Consider the following 24168-nt stretch of genomic DNA (forward strand, 5'->3'; position numbering starts at 1 on the left):
TGCATGTGGTGCACCAGAAATGTAATGTGTTCTTGGCTCCCCCAGAGCAATATTGCCCAGGACATGAGATTCAGGCTCCCTGCAGCAGCACTGGCCCACCACAGAGCCCTGGCCAAGCACCACAGCTGTGTGGCTGCTGCACAGGGTGCAGCATCACACCAAGGTGATCAGTTCCTGCTGCAGGTGCACAGTGAAGGAAGCACTGGGGGTACAAGCAGGAGTAGTACCACAGCTACCCAACCCAATTCCCAGTGTAACCCTGGTGCACAGAAGACAGCCACAAACTCAAGAAGTCTACAAAATGGGGGATAAGGAAAACCTATGCAGACCTTCTCTTTGCACCACCAAGTAAGGAAGTCGTCACAATTTTTTCCATGCATGGATTTATTACGAAATCAGAAATTTATGGGCAATCATAACAGTTTCTACAATAATAAGGTTTAATACTTTAAATTACTTAGGAAGATTCCACATACAAGATCCTCGAGTACTTAATTTAGTGTCTATTATTCCTTAAGACAAGGGTTTTTTACACCACACAATAAAAATATGAAAGTGTTTATGTTTTCTCCTATGCTGCAAAGGTACAGCTTCATGTGCTGCAATTTTCATTCTCACAAGAACATGCTATGTGTGCATCAACAGTGTCCTGCATGTCCTCTGACTTCTGGTCAAACTTCGTCTGCTTGTCTGTCAGGCCGGTGGCTGAATCTGATGGGGAGCAAGAAATGAAAATTAAACTATTTACTTCACAAGTAGTTCTGCAGGCTACAGCATTTACCATGCACTAGTTATTAGTTACAACAGGCTTCGCTGTTCCTCACTGATTTACATATTTGTATTTGCCTAAGTCACACAGAGATGTTCCAGGAAACCCACTTCATTAATAAGCCAGTTCTACCTTGAAAGTTATTATTTCCATGCAGAGTTTTATTAATGATACATTTAGGAAAGGGTATTATGATCTTTAAGAAAAAAAAATTGGAAAATAGATACAATTCTATGCTCTATATAATCTATATCTTCTTTATCTAATGACTTATAATATACAATAAATGTATAGAAAATAAATCCTCCTATAATGCTGGAGCTGTGTGAAGAATCCTGTCCACACCTGCCCTTCTAGTACCTAAATCAGCTCAGTGAAGTAGGATCACACCAAAAGGCAGCGATAGATAAAAAATGCAAGGCAGGAATCCCTGTTTTGGAGTCCTATATGGCTCAGCCTGCACAGGCTGCTGTACACAGCTTTCCAGCTGAATCAGAATGCTGACTGTGCTGTTATCCTGCCTTTACCTTACCTAAGCACCATGAAGGAGAATTCAGTTTAGATTTTAAATCCCAGTACAATGAAAAAAAAAAAAAAGTACAGTAGAAAACCACCTCCCTCACTGAAGGAATATGAATATTAATAAACAGGGAAAGGGCTTCATTCAGTAGGGCAATAAGTCTATACCTACCTATTGCAATATTATATTATTCATGTTTTTCGAGTGGAATAACCGAATCAAGTGACAATCTATTTATACTTTTGCTCAGCTCCTCTCCAGTGGGATTTCTGTTGCCTTACCAGCAGGGAGACAGTGGAAGCCCACGGTGACGGGCGCAGTCTTGGTGGGGGAGCAGCCCTTGGTGCAGCGCAGCACGGGCTCCGTGGAGTAGCACCTGGACGCGACGCCGGCCAGCTGGACCGTCCTCTCCAGCTTCACCAAGGAGTGCCGCAGCTTGCACGCTGCAACAGGCACCACAACACCTTCTGACCCTGCACGCTAAAGCTCCACACCTCCCCAGAACGACCCATCTGCCAACTCTGCCAATCTGCAAACAACTTCCCTCTGTGAAAACTGTGTTTTGGCCATAAAAGAAGAAGCTTTACTGATGGATAAATCTTTCAAATCAGCTTGTTAGATATGGAGACCTGGAAAGCTAATTTCAAACGCAACTGCTCTGCTTCTAGATCAGGCTATAGAAACATAGTACTTTCTAATAAACATTTTTCAAGGTAAATTGCCTTACTGAATAGCTGTCAAACCACATTTTAAAATGCTGAATATTCAGCAGTGGAACTAAAGGGGAGATTTCTGACCAAATAAAATTAATCACTAAAAAATTGCATTATTAGCAATGTCATTTAGACACGGAACTGCTCAGAGAGAGAGCAACAGTCATTGCTGCCAACAAGTAATACTGATCTCATTTTGGATTCCCAAGACAAACAGTTACAAGTGAAAAGCTAAACAGACCACAATTTACTCCTAGATATAAATTTTATGTCTTCAAATTTCAGCAGCTTCCACCTTACGTTAAATGGAAACAGAATGTGGTCCCCAGCAGCCACAGGAATATTATTGTGGATGTGCATCTGGACTCCATATCCATCTAAATCAAGTTTGTTTTTCAGAATTTGTGGCAAAAACACTGAAGAATAACAGCTAATGCAGAGCTTGACATGTACAAGCCATCTCCAGGGACTGAGGACATTCTTCCCACAGGGCAAGTCTCTACAGATGCAACGTGCCTGCTCTCATCAAGCCACACCATCACTGTGGTGTGATGTTGCATCATAACCTCAGCTGAGAGCTGCACACCATAAGATCCTAATCTACTGAAAGACTTAAAATGCAGGTTTTTTATTTCAACCATGTAATTAAGTCCCTGGACTGCTCATCTACTTTGTACATACAAAACATGAATGCTTTGTCTGACAGGTTGCACTGGTTGAAAAACCAGGTGGTCAGCTATGATAATAACTACTAATCCCCATCTGATTTTTTGATGGACTAATTACTGAAAATTGATGTCCAGAAAATGCAGCTGTGCTTAAATAAAAGCAGTCTGTATGAATGTTATCCTCTTCCTAATCCTCATCTAAAGTACTTCAAAACAGAAACAAAGACTTTGATTCATCTTATTTTTGAACTTCAACTAAACTGTATATTTTGGCTTGTTTAACCTGTGATTCTTTATTTCTTTCTCAACTTGTAAGTAATTTTAAGACCTAATAATTAATCTTCTAATATGCTTTTTATTTCCAAATATATATGGATTTTAAATTTTCTGAACAGGTTATATATTTCCTGAACAAGTGCAGTAATATTATATTAAATTTATTAGAGCTTGCATACCTCCTTTACAAGGCCTTTCTTCCAAAATCCAAGAATGCCCAAAGCTCACTGCATCTTTAGCTACATATCCGTTGGGCATCCGATATTCCTGTTTGCATTCTGCATCATATTTTCCACACAGTCCACACATTTTCCCTGCCATCCATAAAGCAACTTGGATCTTGAAGGAAAAAGAAGAAGTAAGTATTTCAAGTCAAAAAAAAATAATAATACCTGTGAAGCACATTTTTGCTATGCAAGTCCTTTCCAGCATAAGGTAATGTACAAACATTTAAAATCTCTTTGATAAGAATTCAAAAGGGTCTGAGAGTCAGCTGCCAAACTCCTGTGGGGCTGCAGAATCTATAGCTGATACAGTCTTTATAACCTACTGTACCTGTCTAGGATGTTAAGTTATTCATGCTTTAGGACTATTAATATGCTGAAGCTTTTTTCTGGTGGTTGTTTTGATAGTACAAGAGACAGACATGAACCCCTTACATTCCAGCTTCATATTAATTTCAGTGCAGACTTTAAACCACTCATTTATCTAAAAAGAATGACTGCATGTTTGCTGTTTTGAAGAATTATACAGCTGTAAGAACAGTGTCAGAAGCTGAAAACTAATTTTTCTTGCAAAGGCACTGCTGACTCAGGGTGTACACTTACAGAACCACTTCCCAACACACATCTGTACTGCAAGAACAGAATACTTTTGTTGATCAAAGATTCTCATTTCTCACACTCAGAAATAATCTCACACAAAGATTCTCATTTCTCACACACAGGACTGTGCAATGTTGTAGCATCATCTTCCCTTTGGAGTTTTTTGTGCCCTGCACACACTTGCCTTTGCCACTGTACACCCTGGCCCTCATACATAGAGATTTAATGGAATTCAATGGAAATTTCTTAACACCCAATCTTATGAAGAAGAAGAATGATACCCTGCATGTGTATCCATCAAAGTACAGTTTATCAATGCCATAGGCTGGGGCGAGAAGTACAAGCCCTTGATTTTCACTGTGGATCCAGAGAGAAGCACCTAGAAGAAAAAAAACAAAAAACAAAACCAAACCTAGCTTCTTTAAGAGAGAAAAAAGCAACTGTCATGTTTCTAAAATGTTCTTCAAAATTCCTCAGCTACTCTATTCAAGAAACAAAAATATAGAACAAAGCAATGTAGAAATGGGCATACATAGAAAATGGGTGTTTGTAAAAGTTTGGAAGAGAATGTTAATGATCACAGACTTATTAATTTTTGGGAGTTTATTAACATTTATGTCTATAAATCATTACTGAGCTGTCTCTAGTATCTCTGTAGTCATGCAGATCATGGAAATATGAGGAACACCATGACTGTCACTGGAGCCATTTCTAGCACAATTATCACTTCCCAAGTACATAACAAATAGGACAGAGCTCAGCACTGGTACATGCTAACCCAATTTCAGCAAGATTTAGCCAATCCATATATTGCAGCTCTACAGTCAGAATACCCACACTGTATATAGCCCCTGACTACACAGTACAGGATGAAATAAGGTCCTCTTGTACTTTTCATAGAAAAGAACTATTCCTGCTTTGGGAGAATCAAGCAGGTTGTTTCACCAGCTCTCCATACCTATCCCTGGCAGAATGCAAGCCAAATTTATACCTACAAATCAAATCAGGAAAAACATCAATATAAAAGTCATGTGAAGTGGATTTTAGAAAAGCCCTACTTCAAAAAGTTTTCATCAAGCAAAATTTGATGGCACAGTCAAAACCCATCTGAAATTTAGAACTACAACAGAACCTGCCATGATGTACAAAAAGGTGGGATCTTCATGTTAATTATATCTTGCTTATTTAGGCTTCACACTAATCAATCTTTATAAGTGTCCCTCTGCAAGTGAGTTAAGTACTTATTCTTAAATATCGCCTTAAAACCAAAGAAACAGTGATTGAATACAAACTGATCAAATCTCCTTCACAGATTCCTTCTCTGTCCTCGAACATCAGTGAAAATGGAACAGCATATGCTGCATCACTCACCAGCAGATGTCAATGACACGTTTGTTGGGCTCTCAGCCCCATCCACCAGCAGCTTCACCCGTCCGTTGGCAGGGCGCATATCGACCTCACTGCAAGGACAAGAGTGCTCACAGCCTGGCTGGGCCACCTCCACACACCCACAGTGACAGAGACATTTCCTGCTCACTAAATGCCACTGGTCAGAGCACAAGCTCATTTCAAATGCTTAAATTACATCAGGGGTACTCTTGTCTCCTAAGATGCAGGATAAGAGCATCACATTCAATATGCATGGAAAATAAATAAGGGGAGTGCTGAAACATCATGGGCTGCTAATCATTGCAGGAAAGCTCAGACTGGAGCTGCTCTCATGCTAAATGTGGACATTGAGGTCCCTCATGCTCCCATCATCTGGCAGAAGTTACTTACTGATTGCCAAGCTTGATGTTGATTGCTTTCAGGTTCACAGCTTCTTCTGCATTCTTCATCATCACCAGGAACTTAAGGTCAGAGCTGCAATCCTGAGCCAAGATGTGGTAGCAGTTTTCTGGCATTGTGTAGTTAAACTGAACTTCATTAAAGGTTGTGACTTTGTTGTAGGAAACTGAGCATTGAGCTGGTTAAAAAAAAATAAAAATGCCAGTGAGCTTTTTCTTTTCCATGAGAGAAAGCCATTAAAAGGTGTGCTTTATTTTTAGTGCCATATTATTTTAGTTTGTATTTTTTTCACTGTGTGATATTTTCATATGGTTTACAGGGACTTTTGGCTACTAAGCACCTATAAATTCTTCAAAATTTCTTCTAACGAGAAAAAAAAATGCCAGAAATCTAAAATTTTATCAATTCAGATAATTGGTAACTAGATCTCTGAAATGCTGGTGATTTCTGTACTACATGCACAATATGTTCTCTGAGTTGAACCATCCTCACATTATTACAGAACATTTCCTAATTAACGGGAGATAAACAATGCCAGCAAAATTTAGAAGGTGTGTCCAAATAAATTGTGAGACTGAAGTTGTCATGCTTCTGAACCCAGTTAGACTCTGACCTTTCAAATTCTCAAGCACTGCTGAAGGGGCTTTAGCAAAGACATTCCAGATGGGAGGCTGCAGCTCTGAAGCTGGTATCCTTGGACCTACAGGAAGTGACAGGGGAAGCCTCATGGCTTTTTCATAGAGGGTAACCTGAAAAGGAATTCAAAAGCACATTCAAAATGCACTTGTGCCAGCAAACAGCTAGAATTTCTTTTCCTACTTCTTCTACTTTCATTGCAAAGACTTTACATGAACATAACTCATCTGATTCATTGTCCATGAGGCTTTTGCTTTTGCTCAGTTTTCTCTGATGGTATGAGAGTAGTCATTCAGGTATTATTTGGGAGAGAATTAATTACTCCCTTTCAAAGGTGATGAGGTGAATGCTTATGGAGATACTACGGATGGAAACTCATGTCATGAATACCCATGTCTCTCTCCATGAAAAGAATCATTATATAGACATCCTTCTATGAAATACTACAATGATGGAAACATAAAAGTAATTTTCATCATTTGCACTCAAACTGATGCTAACTTAATTTTTCTTTCTCAGAATTGACCCAATGTAATTAAACAGTTACACTTTTCTATTAGGAATAAAATAGAAGAGTGATAAAAACATTTCATAATTACATCAGGAAGCTTGATAACAACATCACATGTCCTTGGAGAAGTTAGAGCCACGATCACCCTGGCTTGTCGAGAAGGATTCTTGTCTGTTTTTTCAGAAAATCCCAGCATAAATGCAGCCCCAGGGACAAACTTGTAAAACCTTCAAAAGTTAAATCAGAAAGATTTACTGAGATGGATGAAAAAAAGGCTGCACACATCCCATCTAGATTATCTCACACCTGTGTGTAAGTGGCATAATAGTCTTCAGGATCCCTGGTTTTGTCCTCACACTCACTCTCTGCTCTACTCTTTGTTCAAGTGTTCAGTGAAAGAAAAGATCTGTTCCTCAGAGGATAAAGTATCAGCCAGTACTTAAGCCACTAGAACCTCGTGTGCAGATGCTGATTTTTCCCAGTTGACCAGTATTGTTGACAATTGTCACTGAAGACTCAATTCTCACCATTCTGCTATGGATCTGACACTGGAAGGAACTTTAGGCCACTCCAGTTTCACTTGTACAGCAGGGTGGTCAGCAAACTGCCCAGTTACCAGCTCAGATGAAACCTTGTAGTCCTGACAATTCCGTCCCCATTTCAGGTAAGCCTGTGATGGAGGGACAATGGTGCATTTTTTAATGCCTGGAGCATTCCTGTGATGCATACAGAGCTGTACAAGCCAGTTTTGAGCCTTACCGTTGCCTTGTGATCATTGTGGACTGAAGCATCAGCACAGAGCTTCCACTTGCTTGAATCTGTGAGGTTTGACACAAATACCTGCATCCGGGGCCTGATGGAGTCAGTATCAGCATACACCACGAGCTGGAGGCCTCCTATCTTCTTATCATCACGGATGCCATGCAGAAAAGCTGCTAATACTGGTGTTTTAACATCTCCCAAAAACTTTGGCTAAGAAGAAGGGGGAGAAGGCATGCAAAACATATAATTATAGAAGAGTTACCATGGAATATTTTAGATGTAAGATCTAGATGGATAAATGAAAAATAAACAACTGAACCACAAATATATACCAGCATATGTATCACACATATATACATGCCTATAAAACCTCATGCATATGTCTTTAATGTGCACGTGCCTCTGCATGCCAGATGGCTTTTATCACTGTGTTTTTATGAGCCAAAATTTTGCCATTTCCTGAGCTACAGCTGATACCATGGAAATAGTCATATAATTAAAATACAGTAATGACTATATGATTTGGGCTTTATTGTTAGTATCCAGCCTGTGAATAAAAGAAAGTAGTTCAGCTTGAACATCAGCTGTCAGTTGTATGCATCACTCATTCCCACAGCAGAAACATCCCCCAGCTCATCTCCTCTTGTTTATCTGTCTGTGTTTTGTGCTGGCTTTCTTCTCACACTTGGGCTGTGAGTTCTGTGGGCCAGTCAGGTTTTGTGTTTGCACAGCAACTCAGGACATTTTCCATAATCCTGGACATTTTCTTCAATTTCAGAAACCCCTTCCCTTGGAGAACAGCCTTAAGTGCACCATGACCCTCAATATCTTCACTCCATCATTCTCAAGCCTGCACCCATCTGCCTGGTGGTGAGGGGCCCAGGTGCTCCATGTCCCCTCTGGAACATGCCTTTTGCTGAGGCTGCTCTGAGCCTCAGCTGCTACCAACAATGTCCTCACACTGGCATTGCAGCACCTCAATCTCCCTTCAGGTTGCAGAGGTCACAAAATGAGTCTCTGCAGGCATATGTTGGGTGGGATTTCCATGAGGGAAGGGTTGAGATGCAAGTAGAAAATGCATGTGGGAACTATGGTGCACATCTTGACTGATACCTGAGACTCAAGAGGTTGGCATTTCTCCCTTCCCATTATTATTATAACTATTATTATATACAATTACTGTCAGTGCACAGCCACTCTGACATTATTCCAAGCTGTCAAAGCCCCCTAAAAATGATAGAAAACTAACCCATGAAGCTCGAGATGAGGCATGACTGGATCTGACAGTGGATTGTGAGCTGCTAATTTGGTCATCTGGAAGTTTTCTTTTTGGGAACTGCAAAAGAAAAAAAAAAATCAAACAACAACAGGCTAAAGAGGGTAACTTTAAAGCATGCTTGAAGAAATTTTATGAGGCAGTACTGAACAATACTCTCTCTCATGGCACTTAGTATGTTCCAACCCTGAGCAGCTTAATGACTTGCATTAGGCTTTGTTCTGCTTATTACGTAGGATCTGACTCTGAAAAATCTTGTTCCCCAAACAAATCTAACTCTTCACAGTCCATAAGGACAAAAGCTAGATGAGAATTCACTGTGGACCAGTATCAATGGACCAAAGCAAGTCAAATTTAATCAGCTTCTCACTTCAACATGAAAGAACAGAAATTGTGCACAGGGCTGATGAACTGGAAGCTAAACTGAATGGACCAACTGAATTTTGAGGAACACTAGTACAAAGTACACTGCTCTGGCTGGCTCATGCCCTAGTAAGAATCTCCTCAACCAAAATACTATAAAATAAGGTAACCTCCTACATTTGTCCACATCACTGTCCTCACTGTGTACCTGCAGTGATTCCAACCCAAGAAACCAGGTGATCAAAACCAATCAAATGAGCCAAGCTTCTGATGGTTCCTCCAAAGTGTGCAGCTCCAGTCTGTTTTACTGCTTTGGAAGAGGCTTTGCATCTCCTCTGCAGAATCACAGGTGGCTTCATGTGCACACACAAAAGGGAGCACGGATCTCTGTCTTTACCCATCTCAGAAGGACCACCACAGTTCTAATGTTATCAGTACTGCAATTTTCCTCAACAAAGATAACAAGTTGCCATTAAAGTCTCCATTTGACTCTTGAGAGATTCAATACTTCTTTTAGAGAGGAAAGAAAAACTCACCTCTTGTCTGTGTGCTGATTTAAAGCGATACTGATAAATCTCATGCGCTTCCTTTGAAAATGACAAAACCAAGAAGATTAGAAGTCTCATAGGCAAAGAAATGCTGCAATTATATGAAAATCTAAGAACTGGAAATTAAATAAGAAATTTACTGATTATCATTCATACATAGTTCTGTATGCTTAGTCACAAGCACATAATGCAAGATGAAGTCATTTATATAAAGCATTAATGTTTCTACCACAAAATTAAGACAGAAATATGCAATGTGTATGGACAGTTAATTGTCAAAAAAAAAAAAAAAATAATAAAACCAAAAACATTTCCTGACAGTAACAAAACTTTCAACAAACTTGTGGAACTTTCGAGATGAAGTCATCTGTGCAACAATTGCAGGTGTGTTTGTAGAATAAATTTTTCAATTTTATGTTGCTAAAATTTACTGGTCAACTCCTAATGTCCTGATTTGTCATGCAAAGCCAGCCACCACCAGGAGCGTGATTCACAAGCATTAGTAGCACCAGTCGATTTACTGATAAAATTACCCATATTTTGGAATATGCACTGCTGCTGCTGTCTTCCAGATGTCCTGAATGATGTTCATGGCTATGGTGGCTCAGTGACTCGCTGCTGCTGCTGCTGCTATTCACATGCCTCGAGTGATGTCCATGGCTATGATGACCTGATGACTTGCTGCTGCTGCTGCTGCTTTTGCTGCTGCTACTGCTGCTTTTGCTGCTGCTACTGCTGCTGCTGCTCCTACTGCTGCTGCTGCTCCTACTGCTGCTGCTACTGCTGCTCTTGCTACTTCTGCCACTGCTGCTGCTGCTACTTCTGTCACTGCTGCTGCTGCTTTTGCTACTTCTGCCACTGCTGCTGCTGCTCTTGCTACTTCTATCACTGCTGCTACTGCTGCTGCTACTGCTCTTGCTACTTCTGCTGCTACTGCTACTACTCTTGCTACTTCTGTCACTACTGCTGCTACTCTTGCTACTTCTGCCACTGCTGCTGCTGCTCTTGCTACTTCTGCTGCTGCTGCTCTTGCTACTTCTGCTGCTGCTGCTCTTGCTACTTCTGCTGCTGCTGCTACTCTTGCTGCTTTTGTTACTTCTGCCACTACTGCTGCTGCTCTTGCTGCTTGCATCTTTGTTTCTCACTTGCTCCTCTTGATTATTCTCATCTTCATCACCAGCCTCTTTACGACGAGGAGAAACAGCAGATGATGAGGAAGAGGAGACAGCTGAGGAGGCAGAAGATGAGCTGGAGGGATGTTTTTTATCAGGGTCTGCCCCAAGCTCTGTAAGCACAGTGTTTTCTTTCTTTGAAGGTTGCTTCTTCTGGTGTCGTGTTTTATTTGCAATCTGCAAACAAAGTCCAAGAGATGCATAAGAGAAAATACATTTGGTCCTATTTTTACAAAGTAAAACTTCTGTGAGTGTCAGACAAAGCTGGTGTGTCACACCAGCTTTTCAAGGAAAAACCCCCTCCCTGCCTCACTCACTGTAGAAGCTGCAGAATTCCCTCAGATCCACTCTGTCCAGCTGAATTCCAGCCCAGCCCACCTTGCTGGATGCACTCCATAGGAGCAATACCTCAGCACAGGGCACTGGCATCCTTTCTTTTCCATGCCAGCAAACTGTACTTCTAATTCTTTCCCACATTTAGGGGAAAATGTTCCCCACAGCCATACTCAAAGTCACTTGCCTTGAACACATTTTCAATGCCTAGAATCTTCTTCAGTTTAGCTTTCATGTCCCCATACAGAGATGATTCACCCTCTTCCTCTGACTCCGTGTTTACTTCATTAATTATTTTGGAAGCTGCTCTGGATCCTGCCTGAATCTCCAGCTGGATTTTGTCAAAATCAGCATCTGTTTCAACTACACACCAATTGCACGCATTAGAAAGTTATACCGCTTCAAATAGCACTGACTAGCCTAAGATGCTCAGTATTTTACCTGGGATCAAGACTATTTTAGCTTCATGTTCTCCAATTAATCTGTGCAAATAGGTATTTTTCAGGAAACTGGCATCTCGTGACCTTCTGGAAAAGCAGAGCTGACAGCTAAGGTGCTGCAGCTTGATGCAAATGTCTCGTTTATGAGTTTTTCTTCCCACGACGTGGCGAAGATCCTCTTGAGAGCTATAGGCACGTTTCCTTGACGTGCTGTCAGCTTCCTGCTGCATTAGAGATGGGGATGTGAATACCACTGGGAGTGTGTCATAGGCAAGAGTAAAACTACAGACATCCATTACAGAGAGGGTAAATATTACTATATAAGCAAAAAAAAAAAAAAAAAATAGGTCACCTTTGTGAAATCTTCACTGGAAGCTCTGTCTGAAGGTTTGAAAGGTTCTTCGACAATATTTGATGAAGCATCTCCTGGGAGAATTGCAGTTCTCTTTTCAACACCTAGCTCTCCTACATTTCTTGATACAGCAAAAGCTTTATGTCTGTTGAGATATGTGCAAAAAATGGTGAATTATTCCAACCCCCGGTCTTTGAATTAAATATATCCTTGTCAGTATCATGTGACAGCGCTGAGGTAAGATATTTGAACACAGGGATTATATATGAATGTAGAAAGATAAATATTGGAAACAAAATATTATATTATTGGAAACAAAAAAGAGTTCATGACAAATATAATTTTCTTATCTTGCAGGAAGTTTTCAAAGTCTGGATAAATTTCAACAAAATTTCCAAAACATTAAAAATATTCTTTCAAACATATAAATCTAAATCCTTAAAAGACAATGAAATAATAAAAAAATAATAAGAACATAAAATAATAAATAATTTAATATAAAAATTACACTGCTAAATAATTCAGGTATCTTCTGTTTTTTAGCTACTCTATTTATCTTCATTTTGCTTTATCCCAAAGGTTCTGCTACACACTGAAGAGTCACTCTGCCTATCTAGAGATCTCTGTGGGAGGTCAGTAATAGTGAACTTTGCCAAGCTTCAGCAACACAAAATATTCTGAAGTAATGCTACCGTACCTTCCAACCACTATCTCAGTTTCCTCATGGCATGGATTTGTTTCAATCTTAATATTTTTCAGCTTCATGTCTATCTTGGCATCAAACTTCATTGGAAGTCTTGCGAGGACCTTGCCTTGAATTTCCACAGCTTGCTGGAAGTATTCTGTGTTGATACCCATTGTTGCAAATTTCTGTATGTATAAGCTGAAACAGAGTGCAGCAGTCAGGTGTAAGAAGTCAGGTGTAATTTTCACCCATGTGGTTCTGCCTTCCCTTAAAAACCTCCTTCACATGGAAAGCCTTAGAAACCTGCCTTACCTGGGGTTTATGTCAGAACGAATCTGCAAAGTGGATTCAAGCAACTGTGAAGGTCTAAAATCTCCAGTTAAAGGGGGATTTATCTTTCCATCAACTGCAAATGCAAGAACAATATTTAAACATTATAAAAATGAAAGAAAGGAGTTGAACATAAGCAGTTTTCAGTAGGAAGTAGTGTTTTTGTTAGTACAGCAAATACGGCTGGAAAACAGGACAGACTTTGGGGTACATGAGAACTCTCATGATTCTGAAGAATACTGAAAACACAGAGGAAGCCTGTTATGTTCTGATGCAACATATTGAAAATGGAAATAAAAATATACTGAGAAAATGAAGAGCAGACCCACATTGAAAGTTTGATAATTCACGTAACATTAAAATCTCAGAAACACGGGGAGTCAGAGGACAGTGAATGCAGAGAACAAGGCTAAACAGCCTCTGCTCTCCAATCTTTCCTCACATCAAGTGTGAACATCTTGTACTGTGGACTGGACATTCTACTCCAGATACATCTGCAAATGTGCTACATAGAGGAGGAAATTGTCACACTGGCTCTGCTCTTGCTTCTGCACCCCATGACATAGTTGGCCTTCATCACCACATGGGCACATTTGCAGGTTTATCATACCAAGTGGTCCTGCCCTTCCTGTATAATTGCTCTCTATCTGGGTGATGCCCAGCCTAGACACTTGCCTGTCAGTGGCAGCCTGACCCCCCAGTGCAGCAACTGCTCCCACCAACTCAGTGTTAATATTGATACAGAAATCCTGAGGGTGCCTTCTTTTACAAAGTTCAAATTTTAAAAGAAGACAGTGAACAAGTGTCAATGGCAGAGAAAGGTTTCTCCTAACAAGTCACCAATTCTATTTTCAGCTGTTGGCTACGCTTGGAGAGCAGCAGCCCAGACAACCTTCACTCATTTTGTAGCCCATTCATCCAATCCATACCTCCCCAACTTGGCTACAAGGTTGTTATTAAAACAAAAACAAAACACTAAAGTCCCACAGAAGACACACAAAAGGGCCAGAGCTGAAAAGATGTTACTAAAGCAAACTAACAAACCAAAACCCAGCAAAGAGTGGGTACATGCACAAACACATGTGCATCGCCCTTCATTCTTTATGTGGTGTCAGCAGATATTAGAGTCATTCTTGCCTAATTTAAGTCTGCTGCGCAACTCACAGTGTGAACATTGAATTAACTTCTTGATGAGGATTAGCACTTGCATATTTATTCTTTTGAAAGAGAACTCCAGTCTCTTTTCACAGGTCCTCTTCTCTTCCTGCCTTCTTAATGTTACTTACAGTGCTCTTTTCATTGTTTTCTATTTTCTTCTCTTTTTGAATCAACATTGAATCCTCCTCAGATTGTGTGTGCAGCTTTCAGGAACCACACCCTTCTACCCATGTCTGCATCAGCTCCCCAGGCAGCTCTTGCCTTTTTTTGGCCTTGAATGTTGTGGCCCCTCTCTCTCTGGTTTCCCAGGTTCTCATCTCACCTCCTCTGTCCTCAATCCATTCAAAGGCAATGCACAAATCAGTGCATCCAGCTTCTCTTTAAACATCTTCCCTGCCCCACTCTCCAATCCAAAACCTGGTTCTGTTTCTAACCTCCCGGCTCTCCATTTCTTTCTCCAGCCCCCCTCAGCCCCTGTCCCGCATCCCCCGGCGCCGCCGGCTCACCGCGGACGGCAGCCCGGGCCAGGGCGGTGCTGTAGGAGCTGTACTCCAGGGGCAGCCCGGTGCAGGTGGGGACGATGTAGCGCAGCTCTCCCAGCCACAGCGGCTGCGTCCACTGCGCCGCGCCGCCGCCGCGCAGCTGCCCCGCCAGCCTCTTCAGCACCGCGCTCCTGTCGGCGGGCTCCAGGACAGCCTGCGGCAAAACAGGCACCGGGAGGTTGGCATGTAACAATGGCCAGGGCTGCGAAGGAAGTAGGGGACCCTGGTACCTTCACAGCCTGTTGTAGCAGTTCCTTATTGATGTTGATGTAGGCCAGCTCTTGGCCAAAGAGTTTAAAGTAGGCTGATATCAAGGGGGTTTCTGTTGGCAGCTCCTTCCATCCCAGCAGCTGGATAACAGATAAAGACACAAGCAAAGTTTCTTAATGGAACACTTCATAAATGATAATTCATCTTAAACCACCCGTAACTAAGCCCATCACTGACCAAGCTGCCCTTCTCCTTGGTAAAATTTCCAGTTGTAAATAGCATGAGTCACACTTTCTTCCACCATTGAGATGCCCGCAAATGTTTGGTGTCCCAATACAATAACATTCACACACAGGGTCTGAACCACTAAACCCAGTTTGAAAGCACTGCAAGGAAAAAAAATCTTTTCTCTTGAAGACAAAGGTATATTCTTGTAAATTAGATGAGGTAGATGAAGGGAGGGAGAAGGAAGCCTGCCAGGTATGTGACACACTGTGTTGCAATGCCTGCTACTCCTTTCCCTCCTGTGCTCCTCCTGCAGCCATCTCTGAGGCAGGGAGGAGGCAAAGCCAGAGCAAAAACTGGTAGAAGCTATTGCAGCCATGGCAGGTGCCCCCTGCAGTCCCCACTGCACATCTCTCCTTCACAGAAATACTTGAGCTGACTCCTGGGAGAGTAGTCGAACCTCCTGACAGAAGGCTTAGCTAGAGAAGCATCACCAATGCCCCTTCACATAACCCACACATTGTATTACTGAAAATACCTACAGCTTTTCCAATCTCCTTTATCTTTTTGTATGTGGAATATTCAGCAAATGGGATATTTTGTTTCATGATGACATCTGTGAGGCCTTCCACACGGACACCAGCCTACCAAAACAGCATAAGAAGGAGCAGTTGAAACATGCTTACAGAGAGGAAACTTTGTGAGCAGTTTCAATTTTAATTAGACTTATTATTGACTTAGGTAAATATTTACCTCCACCAAATCAGCCACTGACCCTGCAGAATATGCCATCAGCTTGGAAATTATTGCTGATGGGAACATTGTTCCTGGGCTGTTCATAACAAGGATATCTCCAGCAGCACCAACTTTATAGTTATCTATGGCAGGAGAAAACAAGAGACATATCTTTTCTAACCATTCTGTTTGTCATTCAAGATCATATTTCTCCAGCTTTTACCACTGTCAACTTTAAGATATATCATTACATGAACTCTGTTTAGGCAGAAATTATCAAATGGCTACTCTAAAAATATGAGTCTCACATTTAATTTAATTTTTCACTGAAACAAAGATGCCATATTTCTCCAAAGTACTTAATATTTTAAGAATTGATTTCTGAAGTGAAAGTTTTCTGATCGCTGAATCACTTACCAAAGTAACCACCAATACGTATGACCTTGCTGTAGCGATAGCTCAGCCTGTCCAGCTTGGGGGCCAGCAGCTTAAGGGCAATATTGCAAGCTGAAGATCTAAACAAAATGAGAAAAGTAATAGGATCCAGAAACAAGCTGCATCCTGTCAGTAAATAAACTGACTACACGTGTCAGCACTTGCAGATCATCATTTGCTGAAGAGCACCTGCTTTGTTCCTGTCTCTACTCACATGTTGTATGCATATGGCAACCTGCTCTTGGACAAAGCCTTCATGTGGGAATACACAAAACTGGCCACTTGCAAATTGCTCTCCTTCATGGCCACGTTGGCAATGGTTGTTATTAAGGGAAGGGCAGGCCTGGTCTCAAAGAGAACAGCACAAGCCATCATCCGCACTTCGGGCGAAAGCGACTCGTCGGCGAGGATCTGGATGAGATATCCCTGCACCTGCAGAGGCAAAACAGGGGCTGGAATTACCAATAACTGAAACCATTTTGCAAACTGGATCCACACCTAACGCACAGAAAATATGGGAGAGGGGATCATTATCCCTGCAGAAAGGTTTCCTGATCTCTTTTACTGTGGGGTTCCATATAATTTTTCTAATATAACTGAAGGGACCGTGGTGGAACAGCCCCATGAAAACACTCAACCTGAAATAAATGTCCATCTATCAATGTATTGAGTCAACCCATGACAATCCAAAAGGCATCAGCATTGCTTTGTGCATTACTGACATTCAAATATCAGTGAACATCAAGAAAAAAATGTAGATAATAAGATTCATTGTTTGAAGTAACTCCACTGACTCAGTGAGCATGCTTCACTATTTTAGACCAGTTTTAAAAGGATTCAGGAGTTCACCAAAGACAGTCTCAGTGAATGGTTTCTCATATAGGTCCTATACCTAAACCATCTGAAAGTTTTGCCTATACTTTCTGTGACAACAATCTCAGTGTGGGGTCAATGGTGACTTATCCAACCTCGAGGGAAGGGTCTAAAAGAGGCAGAGCAATGCTGACATTTGGCCTAGGGGTTTAACAGCAAGTGTCTCTCCTCCTGATTACAGAGGCAATTTAAATTACATGTCTGACTTTAGGTGGCTAAGTATCCAGTATCTATAACTAGCACAGGACTTGGTTACCACAGATGTTAAAAGCAACACTGCTGGATATCCTTCTGGAAGATTCCTACTGATTAATTATCATTACAGCTTAGAAGAAAACATCAGCTGTATGTAAAACTGTAGAGTATTGTTCTTAAAAATAATCTTTTTTGAAAAAAAACATGCTGAATCCACACATAATACCATTAGAATCAATGTGCTTATGGTATATATTCTAATTCACTAAGTAAAGAAAATCTACCAGATCCTACATACTGTTTTGCAGTCCTTCCAAGCAATTTTTCTCAAGGCCATTATGGCATCAATCTGAATGTGGATGGGGATATCAGAAGCACTGGATGAAAATATGGGAAGGAACTTCAGGATGCGCTTGATGCTGGCTGGTTCTCCCATGTTGCCAATGCACTTCAGAGCTAATTTCATTTTGTCCTCGCGGCCCCTGCTGATTGCTTCATCTGCCAGGTCATGGATGGGCTGTAAACAAAGCACAGTTCAATCTTCTTACTGTAATGTATAGACTGTCCACAGTGTCCCCCCTGCCCACTGAAAAGCCTACCACAATAAAGCACCTGGCTTTGATAAAATCAGTGTGGTTTCTCTCAGGATTTTCCCCTGCAATGTGAAAACTGTGTTTCCAATGATGAATCAAATGGCTGCATTGATACAAATATTTGATACCTTTGTTCTGAAAAAACCTTAATGTGTTTTTACATTTCCAGTTACCCTTTTTGTATTGTATCTTAAGAGAATTAATCTAATATAATGAATATTACCAAGCTATTAAAAAGAAACCCAAAAAACTTGGCAAAAAGCTGCCCACCTGCAGAGCTTCTTTAGGACAAACTGAGGTCTGAGAACAGTATCTATTCACAACAGAACTGTATCCCAAGCTAGCAAGTTGTTGAAGCATGGAATTTTTCTGGATTCGAGAACTTGTCACTAAATCCTGTGAAAAAAAAAATTAATTTGTCATTTAATACAGTGCTTCACAAAGCTTTCAGAGCAGGAAAATCACCAGCTCTTATTTGAAGGGATCAGCTTCAGAATGATTATTGTTCTCATCCAAACAAATTAAAGTATGTTTAAAGTAGACATTATATTTTGAAGCTTTACTTATGAGCTTAATTCCCCACTAGTTTATACACATATAAGCTTACAGAGCTACATTTTGATTTTCGTCAACTGAATGCTGAAAACATTAGGATTATGAATAAACATCAATGTATAAATGGAATACCTCTAGAAAAATGTGCAACTCAATTATATTAATGATGCATTTTCATGTCATTTCCCCTTTTCCTGTTTAAGAGTATTGGCTAGAGATGGCAAAAATCCTGTTCAGAATAGACGGTTCATTATTGTGTCAACATATTTGATGTTTGCACTAATACTTTTTCTGCAGCATTTTCCACTTCATGGACTAGTTTGCAATTGAAAGAGATGCTCAAGTGACATAACACCCCAATCATCATTTGTTTCAGAAGTAAGAGATCAAAGGGACAAAGTTTTGTCTGTGGAAGGCATGCTGTGTGATCCCAGCAAACTAAAATGGAATTATTCCCAGAAGCTCTTATAAGAATAGGGCTTTATGTCAATATAGAGAAATGAAGACATAGAACTATCCTCTAATAAACGCTATGCCAAAAGAAATTCACAGGTCAATGTTTCCACAATATTAGTGCACACAAGAGGAGAATCTAGCCTCTAATGTACTTAATCACAGGTTGATTATCATTCCTTTTGCTGTGAGACAGGAAAGATTCACATGGCTTTACTCACTGCTGCTATTGAAACCGTGTGTTCATCAGCTTTTGTTAAATGGAGAGCAAAGGGAACACTCAGAAGAGCCTGCAGGTAGCTCAGGTCGTCACTGCGGATTCTGCTCTTAATGAATTTGAGAGCTTCTGTGGTGCCCGTCGCAGAAACTGCACTCAGCAGCCATCGCCTGCAAATAGATTTTTAAAAACCCTTCATTTTAGCTCCCAGTTGTCACAAAACCAGATTTTCTTACAGGTTGATACCATGAAATACCTGTAGCGGGGTTTATCTGAACACTGTTTCCAGATGGATTCAAGGGTGTCAGCGCTTGCAGCGCGGCAGAGCTGGACGAGCTCCAGGAAACGGTATGGAAGATCATCATGGAAATCCTGTTGGTTGTTCAGGACTATGTGTTGCAGCGTTTCGATTATCTGTTACAAAACACAAGACAGAGGGAATGCATAATTACAGTCTTTGGAATTTATGATGTGGTTTGCTTTTTTTTAATTAGGAAAAGCAATTTGGAAAAAAATACCCGTTGCTCAGGGTTTTTGGTCTTGATGAGCTGCACTGACATCTGTGGCAGTACTGCTGGGAACTGATATCGAAGACCCCCGTAGCTCTGCGTGGAGATGTCTGGGGAGCTCCCCCACTCACTCTTCACCTCCAGCAAAGTGAGTTGTTGTCTGTCAAGAGACAAGAGTCACAGGAGAAAAGCATTATCTCTCTGCACCCATGTGCCTCGTTTGTTTGGTTCAGTGATACTGTGATGGTAACTGTTTTATTCTTTAGAAAGTTTTTCTTATCAAAAGAAAACATTTTGCTAATGAATAAAGCCTTCTATCTAGAACAAAATGGTGTTGGAGTTATCTACAACAAAATTGTTTCTGAGGAGAAGCAAAATTGCTGTCTGCTGAATGAGAGCTACTGACCTGGTTTAATGAATGATCTTATTTCTACATGTACCATCTTCCTCCTGACACTACAAATTAGCCCCTTTTCAGAATAAACAGAGCAGTAAAGTTGTATTCTTATGGTATAAGCAAACAAAACAGCTTGTCTCCTTTTCTTCCATGTAATTGTAATGCCAGTTTTACCAGGGTACAAATAAAAAATGGTTTGCTTTTGAACTTTTTGGACTGTGGAAACTCCAAGTACGATTACACATCTCCATTCAACTGCTGTGGAGCTCAGTTGTCATTTCACTTCAGCTGGGGTGAAGGGGACTGATAGAACCTCTAATTATTCTCATTTTGTGAAGCAAGCCCACATCCCACCTACTTTGCTTCCGTGACAGCGACACCGGTGGGTTCACTGAATGGTGAGATCTGATAGACCTGCTGAGACACCACCTCTGTGATCAGGGTTCCACTGTCCGACTGCTTCAGTTTGTAGGAGAAAGCCGCAGTCCCCTTGATGATCCTTTCTTTCTGCAGGACAACAGGAGACCCAAAGAGTGAATAAACGGGAACACAGTGGCCATGTTTGTAATTAGGAAGATCTTTTCATGCCTCACGTACCATCACATCAGCAGGGCAGGGATAGATGTAAGCCATTCCAAGACTCTTCACCACTTTTTCCTGGCAATTAGTTTGGTCTACAGTTTTGGTAACAGAGACTCGGCTGTTCTTCTTGTCTTCCTGGATGACATACCTTGTATGGCAAACACCTCCAATCCCAGCCTGGCAGATGAATACAGAAAATGAGACTTTCCAATTATGTCAGGATTTCACTGTGTGAGTTTTACTTAATGAAGATTCTCAATGAATCTGTTACTATTACATGCAATCATTCCTACTGAACTATATAACAGGCATGTGAGCAATACTCGGTCAGAGGACAGAGTTTAAACTTAAAAAGTAATCAATTAATATCAACAATTAGCAAATAAAATTGATCAAACAGCTGTATTATGAAAGCCATATAACAAATACATTAATGGATAATAATTATTTTTCTCCAAAGAACTGCATGTTCTAAAAGACTTAAAGACAGATGTCTTAGAAAGAGTTCAGCCCAGGCAATTTGTTGAACACACATGGATACATTTACTTCTATATGAATGAAAATCACCTTTTCCTTACTACAAACATATAAAGGTAGATGCAAATAGACAGAAACTCAGAGGAAGACCAGCTAAAGAGAAAAAACACATCCTTTCAGCAAAATAGTTTTAGAATGGAAAGAAACACACCTCTTGCAATTCATACACGTTCTGTGACTTCTTAATGGTTATCTGTATCATGTTCAGTATTCCTTTCACTATGTTAATGCAAGTATCAGGGCAGTTTTCTGGACCATAAATGTTTCCAACTCGTCCACTGCTGTATTCAAACTTGAAGGGCCGGGTAAGGCATGAGGAAACCATCTGGGTGATTTTGGAAGATCGAGTGAATGGGTCTCTGGGCCAGATGCCATTGTATTCCTCAAGTTGTGGGGAGCGGATCTGGGAGGAAATCAAGATACATAGGTGAATAAAACCTCTTTGATACTAAATGTGCAAACATATTAAACATACTGGAAGAAATTAATATAACCACTAGCAAGATACTCTTTTCTTCCAAATTTAGGCTTGGAAAATCATACAGCAGTTTATTCTTTTGTCTTGCGCTTATACTATTGTAAAACCAGGGCAAATCCTGTCTGCTCAAAAGTACTATTTTATCTTACAGAAGTAGTTACATAGCAAATAAAGTCTCCCTTTTTGTCAGCCTTAAAATTAACATTCTGCTTTAGATTTAGCTTTTTAAAAGCATATACCATTCTAAATGTAAAAAAAAATTATGCAGTTTTAGAATGTTTCATTTTAACATATTCCTATACAAGTTTTTTTTTGACTAAACTTACTATATTTGCTTCATATTTGTTAGTTATTTAAATCAACTAAAATATTTTAACAATGAACAATATATTTATAAACACTGAGATACAATGTAAATAAGAAACAATTTCAATAGGTTTAGCAAAGTTACTGCCAGCTTAGGCGCCTCAGAGCACAGGCTGGTGCACACCATACAAGAATTTCAGGACAAAGTCTGTAGTGTGAAATGCAATCCCTAGCCCCCAGTTTTGAAAGATTTACAGTTCAATAAAACTGGTGAGAGCTGTCACTGAATTCATTATTCCAAAAAGAACCTCTGATTTGTAACTGAATTAAAGGGGTAAAAGTACATTTCTGAAGTGTATTTACTTTGAATTGAGTCAGGTCCTACCACTGCTGACATCACACTAAACATTATTACATACTCCTTTTTGATGATTTTCAATTTTTAATATTACCTTTATCATGTATCACTTTTTATCTTTAGCTTTTATCACTTTTTAAATCTGTTTTTATTGGTTACCTTCATGACAATGATTTTACACACCCAAGTCCTGGCATCCCACTGGAGTTAGAAACGTGTGCTAAGAGTAGAGTAAAATCTTAGAGCAGGTTTAAATGTCTTCAGTTAATTTGCCATTTTCTAGCAACCCCCCATCAACTGTGTTTCCAATAGGAAGCCTTGAGGAACAGCTGCCACAAACAATTTCCCCAGCACAGGTAAGTGACTCATCACCTCTGAAACGGCAGCTTGCAGATCATTCTCTGATAGCTACAGTGATAAGCCTCCAGTTGTGTTTCCTGCAGCTTTCCTACACCCCACATCAGCCAGATGCAATTAGAAGTGTGATTTTAGCTCACTGCTGCTCGTTTAGGAGGTGTGGTACCTTGAGGAGGTAGATGTTCTCTGACAGCCCACTGATCTCTAGCTTGCAGCTCAGGCGCACGCCGGCTTTGGCTAAATTCTTCTCTTGAAGCCCATTCAACACCCAGCCTTCATAACTGTACAAGTAGCTCTTTCTGCTACTGAATCCAGGGTCTGTGGGAAATAATAGCCATTTTCACAATACTTCTAAACACGTTCTAATAACAGCAAATTCACTGAAAGCAGGTTATGGAAGGAAATTTACTTACCGATATCAAACTTCTGACTACCTACAAAAAGAGAAGAAATACCAGATAAGTAATGCTCAATCTAGATCCAATTGCTGCCACTGAACTTAAGGAAAATTTGGAAAAGAAAGGTGGAGAAGGGATATGTAACCTTACCTACAAGGGTGAGCACTAGTGCAAGTATGATTCCCCTCATAGTGAAGGTGAATGGGGCTGTGCCAGACATGGTGAGACTTTTATGGAAGAAAGCTCAGGAACACGTGGCTGTGTTCTGCTGAATTCTCAAGTTTTTTATCAGTTTATGTAAACACTTCCTTTTTTGCAATCATACTGTCTCTTCAGATGGAATAATAGAAATCAAGTCATACCTTGGCATCTCACTGATTATCTCATAAGCCCTTTGCTGAATTGTTTAAAAGTTTCTACTTACCCTGATAAGCTTTTACAAGATCACCTAAAATAATTTTACAACAAACACATTACTTAATTTCCTAGGTTGTGTCACAGTTGGCTGCTGATATTTGGTCCTGCCATAGATTAGGCTGATTTTGCTCAGGTTATTCTGACCTGGTACCTGACCCAAACTGTTATCTAGCTGAGAGCAGCTCAATTAACAGAGTCAGTATCACACACTGACAGTGCTCTTCCCCTTCCCTTGGCACTGGTTCCAGCTGCCCCTGCAGACATGGACAGATAGCCCCTTGCTATTATATTCCTATGTGCACCAAAGCACATTTAACAATCTAATGCAAACCTAATGAAATATATATGGTATGTATATTTATTCAAATAAATCAGAGGATCAGTGTGTCCTTTCAGCTCTGGTCACAATGACCAGGAATATTTTATAAATGAACAAGGATTTCATAAGCCATCAGTAAATATTTTATCTTTCAAGGTAAATGACAGCCAAATCTGAACAATTAAAAGCCAGACTCCTCCCAGCAAAGCAGGGGGAATGGGAGTGCAGGTCAGCTAGAACTTTTGCATTTCACAAAACGCAGCCAAATTACCTGAACAGACACAGGCTTGCAGCCAGCTTCACCATGGCTTTACAGTGAGAGCCCAGGCACACATTCACACAGGGGTTCTCT

The 24168-nt window shown here is 40.5% G+C and overlaps 1 protein-coding gene across 2 annotated transcripts; it reads right to left on the minus strand.

The window, feature by feature from the left end:
- Positions 1-422: 422 nt before the first annotated feature.
- LOC110468760 (vitellogenin-2) lies at positions 423-23336 on the minus strand. 2 transcript variants are annotated; one of them, XM_077785422.1, is made up of 35 exons: positions 23231-23336; positions 23096-23116; positions 22849-23000; positions 21335-21586; positions 20661-20822; positions 20422-20570; positions 19676-19826; positions 19414-19571; positions 19162-19327; positions 18203-18328; positions 17638-17856; positions 16486-16703; positions 16254-16351; positions 15855-15979; positions 15644-15745; positions 14897-15016; positions 14631-14820; positions 12949-13042; positions 12649-12834; positions 11952-12096; positions 11601-11820; positions 11347-11522; positions 10188-11003; positions 9643-9693; positions 8717-8803; positions 7465-7677; positions 7233-7375; positions 6794-6932; positions 6172-6307; positions 5550-5736; positions 5142-5230; positions 4052-4149; positions 3126-3285; positions 1571-1732; positions 423-711 (listed from the first exon to the last, which is right to left on the minus strand). In XM_077785422.1, exons 1-35 carry the CDS (start codon positions 23298-23300, stop codon positions 593-595), a joined length of 5700 nt encoding a protein of 1899 aa, XP_077641548.1. In that variant the 5' UTR covers positions 23301-23336; the 3' UTR covers positions 423-592. The 2 variants fall into 2 exon arrangements, with proteins under 2 accessions (XP_077641548.1, XP_031361400.2); XM_031505540.2 differs by having other exon boundaries at positions 11601-11823; positions 23231-23335.
- Between the last annotated feature and the right edge of the window lie 832 nt (positions 23337-24168).

This window comes from Lonchura striata, chromosome 9, assembly GCF_046129695.1.
Source record: "Lonchura striata isolate bLonStr1 chromosome 9, bLonStr1.mat, whole genome shotgun sequence".
NCBI lineage: Eukaryota > Metazoa > Chordata > Aves > Passeriformes > Estrildidae > Lonchura > Lonchura striata.